The 9,490-nt window shown below is 40.8% G+C and overlaps 1 protein-coding gene across 1 annotated transcript; it reads left to right on the forward strand.

The window, feature by feature from the left end:
* Positions 1 to 2,851: 2,851 nt before the first annotated feature.
* Positions 2,852 to 9,328, forward strand: vps51 (VPS51 subunit of GARP complex). The gene is made up of 12 exons (XM_031310755.2): positions 2,852 to 2,934; positions 3,242 to 3,443; positions 4,521 to 4,650; positions 4,756 to 4,902; positions 4,998 to 5,217; positions 5,637 to 6,552; positions 6,651 to 6,866; positions 7,121 to 7,204; positions 7,310 to 7,444; positions 7,555 to 7,676; positions 8,161 to 8,248; positions 8,339 to 9,328. The coding sequence occupies exons 1-12, from the start codon at positions 2,876 to 2,878 to the stop codon at positions 8,597 to 8,599; spliced, it is 2,580 nt and encodes an 859-aa protein (XP_031166615.2). The 5' UTR covers positions 2,852 to 2,875; the 3' UTR covers positions 8,600 to 9,328.
* The last annotated feature ends 162 nt before the right edge of the window (positions 9,329 to 9,490 follow it).

Consider the following 9,490-nt stretch of genomic DNA (forward strand, 5'->3'; position numbering starts at 1 on the left):
TACAGATAAGAAATTCTTCGCTTACGAGGATAAGTCAGATCATTGGCAGAGGTCATTTTACACCAATGAGGACATATTTATGAATGAAGACATTGATTTTAGCTTATAAAATACCTAAAACACTACACAGTGTACCTTTTTCAGTTAGTAAAAAGAAGAAAAAAACTTAACCTAACAAAGGCTCTCGTTTAGCAATTAAAGAAACACACCTCGCTCTTATTCCTGTCACTGAAAGGTTAGCATGTCACATTCAAGGTCTAACTTCTAATCGGCACCATCAGTACAAGCGACATCCATGCACAGGTCTTGACTTGACTATAACTTGCTTGGTCAGACCGGATTAGCAAAACTGATGCAATACTGTACTTCTGCAACTTCTGAGAGACAAAAAAAGAAGAAGAAAGCTTCCTGTTTAGCTGTTATCAGCACTAGTTTTACATATTGGACTCTGAAATTCAAACTGCAACCTACATGTCCAAGTTTAGGTTAGCCATTTGAAATGATTTTGTCCTTGCAAATCATGGTTGACATTGTTTAAAAGAGGAACGGGGAACACCATCTTTGTATAAAAATGTTGTTGACGCCTGTTTTCAGCATTTTTTATGGGCTATTTAGTTTAAAAGTAGGACGGTTTTCTCAAAGGAACATAACTGCTTCAGTTTATCTGAAAAATGTAATATCACCAAACTGAGGTACGTTTTCACTGGACAGGGCTATGTGCTCTGTGCATATGGCACAGACTAACTGTACAAGAACTTGTGACTGTGCTGTTGAAATCTCAGTCTGTACACCAAAGCAAGCCTATCTTAACATGCTGCAAAACAGTATGCTACCTTAACGCTCCAGAGACAGACTTCAGTCTCCACCACATATCAGAGTCCTCCAGGTGTCTCTTTGAACCTCACACTAATGCTGTAAATTTAACAAACAGCTCACCTCACTAATGGCCATTTTTTTTTTTTTTAAAACTGCCTTTCACTTGAACGTATGTTCCTGATTTGAGATGTGGCGGCATCATGTATTCTTCCTTATTCTCCTGAGCAAACGGCAGACTGTTTTTACTTTTCTATGCTTTGATTTGTAATATGTCAGCTACCGTCTGTAACCTGGCTGCAGCCGTACAATATATTGTTGCTATCTTACACTATGCATGTCACATTGTAGAATAGGCATTCCACATCAGACTACACATCACGTCTGCACTATTAATACTAATACACTGTTTTTGTATTGTTTGTTAGCTTTTGTGAGAGAATATTTGTATTTCATTTTCATATACTTGTCAGTGTTTGTACCTAATGAATGAAATTAAGAAATAGGTCATTTAAAGCATTATCTTCTCAAGCAATCACTTTGCAGAAGCATTAAGTGCCTTTTTGTTTGTACTGAGTTTGCATCTGAATGACTGAATGTGCTTGGAAACCAGGAATGGACACTTCTTGTTATTGCTATGGTTTATATTGCTATGGTTTAAAAAAAGACTAATTGTGTTTTGTAATATATTTTCCACATTTTCAGCTAGACCATGCATTTATCTTTCCTAGTTGATGTGAGTATATTGATATACTGGATAACTACACTGGGCTGCTGTTGAACAGTGTATTGTGGTTCCTCTAAATGGAGTGGTCAGTCTGCCTTCATTAAAATATGTCTGGTATGCTTCTTCTTCTTTTTTTTTTTTTTTAATAAACAGATGCAAAGTGGGCCCATTTCTCTGAAAATATCTGTTAAAAAGTGTTTAGTACTTAACCTACCTACAGCCTAAATGAAGACATACTTCTTTTCATCAGCTGTTACCTTGTAATTTTTATTAGGGCACAATGTTTTAGATCTATACATGTTGACCTGTTCCGCAGTAACTGCTGTAAACTGCTATTGATGTAATTCCATCAAAGTCATGCTCTCGTTATGTTTGAGGCACTGAAGAAAGATCGACCTCACGTTAAAACCAGATTCTGTTGCAAAGTGTTTTCCATCATTAACCTTAAGTATGTGAAGGTTGCTCGGATTCTGCCAAAAAAAATATACTTGAATAGTCTTGTTTAAATAAAAAAGATCGATAGATAAATAAATAAGCAGTTGACCTGCTTATAAAATGATTTTGCCTCTCAATAGGAAAATAAACAGGGATTCCCCCCACTTGTTGATGCTTTCCATGGGATTTGAGTTTAAATTGTGATTTGGATCGATTAGTTCCGTGTTGGATACACGCACTTTGTGTTAACTCACCAACCTATGTGTCAAGACAAGGCCGTAATATTGAGCCAGTCAGTGAAAGGAGACGTTTTCACCCTTTAGCCAACCTCTTTCTCCTGCAGCCCTTTGTTTTGCCATGTGTTCTGCTCAGATACTCACAACTGTAGATGTAGATTGTTGTCACTGCTTTGACTCTTGTAACATATCGACTTTTGATGAGGGGTGAAAAAGCATTCTAGTGTTACATTTTGATATTGATAATATAATATGCAGATATGTAACAGTGATATAACACTGTTACAGTTGCTTTATGGTCACTCCTGTGCAAATGATTTGATATGCTCCTAAAAACTTGTATTATAAATAACTAATTTGAAAAATGCCTGAAGCAATTCACATGATATGATTCAATTGTTAAAGTATTGTCCATGATGCAATATATCTAATAGTCGTTTTGTCAGATTTTGAATCTTTGAGCAATTAAATGAAATTAAATGTGTTTTTTTGAAGATGAAGCCCATCAGCTGTTTTTTTTTTTCTTTTAAGACATAAATATGAAATTAATGTGGCAGAATTTTGCTTAATTTTTAACTTTTTAAATATTCATGCAAATGAAATAAGATTTTATTATTTTTACTTCGTGGCACATCATGCACACACGAGAAATTAAGGTTTTGGCATGGCATGCGCAGTAGTGCACTTCCGGACAGTCAGACCGAAGTACATTCCTAACATAAGGTGAGTAGTCAGTCCTCTTGACTAAACTACTCTTTGACGACGTAACACCGGATAGGCTATAAACTACAAACCCGGAAACGCTGACGTTTTCAAGTTTTCAAGCTAACGTTAGCTGTGTGTTATCTGGAGAAATATATATATATTTGTTGAAGCAAACTCTTATTAAGAGCAGAGAGCTAAGCTTACACGAATATCAGTCACTTTGGAGGAAGAGGTTAACGTTTTCGGGCAGTGGTTGTCAGGTTTCTGCTGCCAGCTGGACGCCCGTCATCTTTGTTTATCGTCATTTTATTTCTACATTTCTCAGCTGGCCGGTTTACAGTATGGACGGAGAGGCGGACGGCTTGGTGCAGCTGTCGGAGGACTCCGGCAGGCCGCGGAGGGTGCACGGCATGCTGAAGCTCTACTACGGGATAAACAAGGAAGGAAAGGCCGCGGAGCAGGCGGAGTCCCTGGATCCCTGCGACATCAACGGGGCGCATTTTAACCCCGACCTTTTCCTAAACAAGGTGAGGACCACTGCTGTCATGTGAACTGTTTCCACTGTGACGCAGTTCACATTATGGCTTGCCCTCTCTGCACAGTATGCTATTAACGCTGTGTCAATGTCAGTGTTACTTGAAGTCAGGGGCGATTCTAGGATCAGACCTTTAGGGGGGCTCAGCCCCTAATAAGAATGTGACACGGATACAGTGCCTTGCAAAAGTGTTCCCCCCCCCCCCCCCTCTGCTAAATCAGTAATTTCATTAGCCGATCATCTCTGAGCTAGCTACTGAACAACAACAGTCAGCTAACGTTTTTTGACACTATTAACACTATGATGGAACTAAACCTGACACTTTATAGGTCACAGTAATAATGACCACTTTGGAACAATGTTCTAACATTCAGCAATTTTAGTTGCTTACGTTTCAATTTGGGTTCTAATCTGCGCCATGAAATTACCAACTTCTTCTCTGGGGACTACCAACGTTGAATTTACAACCATCTCCTGCTCTCCCTCTGATAGATTAGATAGAGATTCAGCCAAAGGCGGGAGTCTAGCACAACCACCTCCGATTGGCCAAAGCTACGTTTCTGTTGACCCTGTTCTTGACTGGGTTACAGGTGCATAGCATTGGCTACAGCAACACAGGATATTAAACCTGTTTCAAGCCCTTTGAACCTGTAATTGTTTGTCCTCTGTCACTAACAGACAAGTTCGCAAACTCTAACTGGCTTGGGCCCCCCTAAAAAGGGTCTAAAATCGCCTATGCTTGAAGCTGCTAATGTAACTTTATACATTAGGCCTAGTAACTTTTATATGCAGGTGTTAAATAAGAGAATATAACCACATTTTACAGCAAATCATTATACAACAAATCACCAGTACACATACAGTAACTTACTACGGCACCATTCTATACACATATTGCACCCTTTTGATGTGGGGAAGTGCTGTTGATTCAATGTATTTAGTGGATCAATAATGTAATACTGCTTTGGTTAAAGCAATTGTGAATAAGGCTGCTGTGTGAATAATGCTGTCTGGAATACTGTTTTTAAGTGTTACTGTGACTGTTGCGTGTTTTTGTGTCCAAATGCAGCTTAGAAGGGAGTGCTCTCTTGCAGAGTTGATGGACCAGGAGACCTGCATGGTCAAGCAGATCCGCTCTTTGGACAGTGACATGCAGACGCTGGTGTATGAAAACTACAACAAGTTCATATCTGCTACAGGTGAGAGAATGTCTCGCTCACTGTTGAGTTACTGTTGAAATGTAGTCCGATTTGGTTGAATTGTGCTTATGTGGTTGGTTAAATCATCTTTCCATGTTTTTCCAGACACCATAAGGAAGATGAAGAATGACTTCAAAAAGATGGAGGATGAAATGGATTGCCTGTCTGCTAACATGTCTGCAATCACTGAGTTCAGTGCTCGTATCAGTGGTACTCTTCAAGACCAGCATGAACAGATTACAAAACTCTCAGGTGAGACCCAAACTGGCAGTTTGTTTTGTTGAATCAGTTGTGGGGACTTCATGGTGGTTATTTTCACATTTTTGTCTTGTTGTGTTCCACGCCAGGGGTTCACACTCTGTTAAGGAAGCTGCAGTTTCTCTTTGAACTGCCTGCTAGATTAAATAAGTGTCTGGAGCTGCAGGCCTATGCTCAGGCAGTGAGATCCCATCGCCGTGCCCGCTGTGTGCTGCAGCAGTACAGCCACCTGCCCTCCTTCAAGGGAATTCAGGACGACTGTCATGCCATCATGGACAAGCTGGCACAGGAGCTTCGACAGAAGTTCAGGTGGGAATCTATCAACCTACATTCAGATTAGAGATGCCACTGTGAGGGAACATAACACTTGAGAGTCACGTTTACTGCTAACAAGAAATGTGACTGGCAAGTGCACCCAGATTTTATGAACCAAAGAAATAAATTAGGATTCAATAAATTGAAAATGACAAATCCTCATTTTGTTCTTTCAGACTTTTGCCATTATTTTACCCTGATTTCAAGTAATATTGCACATTTTCTACATTGTATATTGCAGATGTTCATGCTCAAATCAATTAAGAATACATAATACAGATGTTTTGTCATTATTGAATGTTATTCTTGCCTGTACAAAATCTATTTGTATTTCAGTTTGAATTTTTAAAATGTTTAAAAATAGATTTATTTGTGTCTAATTTTTACATTTACGTTTTGTTGTTGTCTTAAAGGGATGGTGGGTCAAGCGCTAAAGATTTATCAGAGTGTGTGGAGCTGCTGCTTCAGCTGGATGAGCCAGCGGAGGAGCTCTGTGATAAATTTCTGAGCCATGCACAGTCTCGACTTGAGACGGACCTCCAGGGTCTGGAAGCAGAGATAAGACCGTACCCATCTGCCCCGGCCGTGAAAGATGCTTCTGCACCCAGGTTGTCATCCACTGCAGCCGCTGGCTCTCCGACTGATAACTCTCCTAAAATGAGCACTATACCTTCTCCCACCTCAAACACTGACATCCTGGAATTCATTGACCGAGGCTGCAATGAATTTGTCAGCAGCTTGTGTTTAGTAATTGCATCCTATCAAGAACTATTTATCAACCATGCTCAGACAGGTGAACTTGCATCCAAAAATATTCCTCAGATGGCAAACGGTAAGTTGCAGGCCTTTGTGGGTGATCTGGCTGCTCGGTATTTCTCGCTGGTTGAGCGGAGGATACAAGAGGAGAAAGGGGTCGGAGATAACTCCCTCCTGGTCCGCGCACTCGACCGCTTCCACCGCAGACTTCAGGCTGTGGCCAAACTGCTGCCAGGCTCTCCTGTGCCAAACCAGGGGACTGAGATTGTGATACGGGCAGCTACAGAGCGAGTCAAGCAGTACCTCTCTGCCCTGCAGAGCTTCTACATGGACAGCTTGACAGACGTGAGGCAGGCCCTGGCGACACCTCGGCTCTCTGTGGTCAGTGCTTCAGGGGCTGGAGGCGGAGCTCTTCTAGGGGGTTCGGCCTCCAGCAGAGATGCTCCGAACAGCCTGCCAGAGCTGCTCTCCTCGCTGTCAGCCTCTATTCTCAATCAGATCAAGTCAGTGTTGGCATCAGTGCATCTCTTCACAGCTAAAGACATTGCATTCTCCAACAAGCCGTACTTTAAGGTATATAGCTTTTCTGTTTATTTGCCAGTTAACACTTGCCCCAGAAAATCAGTCTCTAGTGAGAGTGACAGCTGTTTCTGTCTGTCTTGTCCTCGTAGGGTGAATTCTGCAGCCAGGGTGTACGTGAGAGCCTGGTGGTGAGCTTTATAAAGTTTGTGTGCCAGTCTTCTCGCCAGTTTTGTGAGAGTGCAGGCGACAAGGGAGGTTCGACTCCTCCGGCCCTTCTGTTGCTGCTGTCTCGCCTCTGCTTGGACTATGAAACCTCTACTATCTCTTACATACTCACTCTCACAGATGAACAGTTTCTTGTGCAGGTAAAGGCTTGTCACCTTATAAATGCAGCGGCATGCAAAAAGACCATATTACACTGTAAAATGACGGTATTTAACTTCAGATAGATGCTTGAATGTTGCATTTTAGTGAATCAGTCCTGATAAATATGACTAATATGTAATGTTTTTGAATGCATTTTTTTTAAACTCCTTAAAATTGACATATTTCACTCCCAAAAGCTAACCTGTTTCACTGCCATCTAAATACAGGTCTTCTTCTTTTTGTACGTTCTCAGCACCACAGTCCCGTAACACCCGTCACAACTTTATGTACAGAAGCCAGAGAGGCAGCACAGAAACTGCTGAACCATTATGTAAAGGTAGGTTTTCACCTACAACATTCTCTGAGTGAAGAATGTCATCACTGCAGGAAAATAATAATACAATCTTTTCTCACAAATTTGTATATTTCGTTGTTTTTGCAGGTCCAGGGCCTAATTATCTCCCAAATGTTGCGAAAGAGCGTCGAAACACGAGACTGGGTTAACACCATCGAGCCACGAAACGTCCGCGCTGTGATGAAGAGAGTAGTAGAGGACACCACCTCGATTGACGTGCAGGTCACAGTCTACAATATCAACATCCGCATTATGTCCTCAAGTCCTCTCATTATGCTTTCATCCCCATGTATGAGCAGATTGTCTTATGAACCGTCTCTGCTCTACCACAGGTTGGTCTTTTGTATGAAGAAGGTGTGAGGAAAGCACACAGCAGTGACTCCAGCAAAAGGACTTTCTCCGTCTACAGCAGCTCGAGGCAGCAAGCCCGCTATGCTGCCAGCTACACTCCAAGGTAAACAAGCTGCACATAGACTGGTGACGTGATGAAACAAAGTGCAGTCCTCTAGAGTTTTTTTTTTTTTTTCCTTTGGCAACATTCTCATATATTCACAACATATCACACTCTGTCAGGGAGAGGATGAACGAATGAAGTCTTGCACTTCATGTATTGTCTGATATGTAAGTATAATTTAGAAAATAAATAAATCTAAGCCATATCATGAAAACTCTTGCCTAAATCTAAAGCCAAGATCCATCACGACTCACCTTTGTAACCAATTATACATCTCTACAATTAATTATTGTGCATTGTTCTGTCCTTTAATGAGTGGCTTGGTAAGATACTGTGTGTGGCAGACGTACAAACAAACACAGGCAGCTAATCTGTATTACCTCCTTCACTTTCCCTTGTTACTGAGTTGCCTTTAATCATCAGAATGAGTTCAATGTTCTAATTGTGGATTTACTTGAGTGGTTTGTCTTGTGTCTGCCTGCAGTGCGCCCATGGATACTAATCTACTGAGCAACATACACAAGCTGTTTTCTGAGAGGATTGACATCTTCAGCTCAGTGGAGTTCAACAAGGTGGGTGCAGGTCTTCGTTCAGCTGTAGTGTTGTCTTTAGTGAAAAACATCTCTCACACACAAACTCACACACCTCATCCACTGTCCCAGGTCTCCGTGATAACAGGAATTATCAAAATCAGTTTAAAGACGTTCCTGGAGTGTGTCCGTCTGCGCACCTTTGGCCGTTACGGGCTGCAGCAGATCCAAGTTGACTGCCATTACCTGCAGATGTACCTGTGGCGGTTCGTCTCCGATGAGAACCTTGTACACTTCCTGCTGGATGAGATAGTGGGGAGCTCCGCCCACCGCTGCCTGGATCCCGCCCCGATGGAGCAGAGTGTGATCGAAGTCATCTGTGAACGGGGTTGAAGCTCAAAGTGCAGCACAGCCAGCTAGTCTTCAAACATCATTGAATTGTGCATCTAAATGTAATCCTCTCTTTTACATCATTACTGTTAATGTTAGATGTAATGCTCCAGATTCAAATTACACTGAAAAAATGGCATAGGCATAACACTTTTAATACTGTAAGAATATTAATAAATCTTTCAACACTAAAGAAAATCAAACATTTGGCTGTTATGTTGTTGAGAAGATTGACTGACAGTGAATTTGGGACAGATCTACATTACATTCCATGCACAAAGTGCACATGAGCCTCTAGTACTTGGGTTTAATATTATAATAGCCATTTACAAACCATCGAATATGAGCAGAGACAACCCCTTTCATGTCCACTATCGGCAAAGATAGAAAAAATTGAATTATCCATGATACAAGAAAAACCTTTTAGCACATGTTCCCCTTGAAAGTAATGCGTTTCATGTGAATACAAAATATGAATGACGAAAGAGTAAAAGTTGTGTCCCGCATGTATTAATACATTCTTTTAGGGCTATTTTGCTTAATAATTTGCAATCTGACTGTCATCTGATTATGTAACCTGTGTCTAACACTAAAGTAACTACAGAAGATTAACTGTTTATCTTGAAGGTTAGTTGATTCTGTTTTCTGTGTATATCTTCCACAGATAAACACTATGTCTAGGAATGGTTGTGTGTATGTCTACAATAAAAGTGCATTAATGTAAGATTCAAATTGTGTTTTTCCTTTACAAAACCAGTTGAAACAGGCACATTAAAAAAAAATGTGTGTGTGTGTGTAATCACACAAATATTTGCAGTTGCAGCCTCAGTGTTGACGGACAGATTTTAGAAGTGGTATAACTATGTAATTCAGGTATATTTCACAACGACTTCA

This window comes from Sander lucioperca, chromosome 13 (assembly GCF_008315115.2).
Source record: "Sander lucioperca isolate FBNREF2018 chromosome 13, SLUC_FBN_1.2, whole genome shotgun sequence".
Classification (NCBI taxonomy): domain Eukaryota; kingdom Metazoa; phylum Chordata; class Actinopteri; order Perciformes; family Percidae; genus Sander; species Sander lucioperca.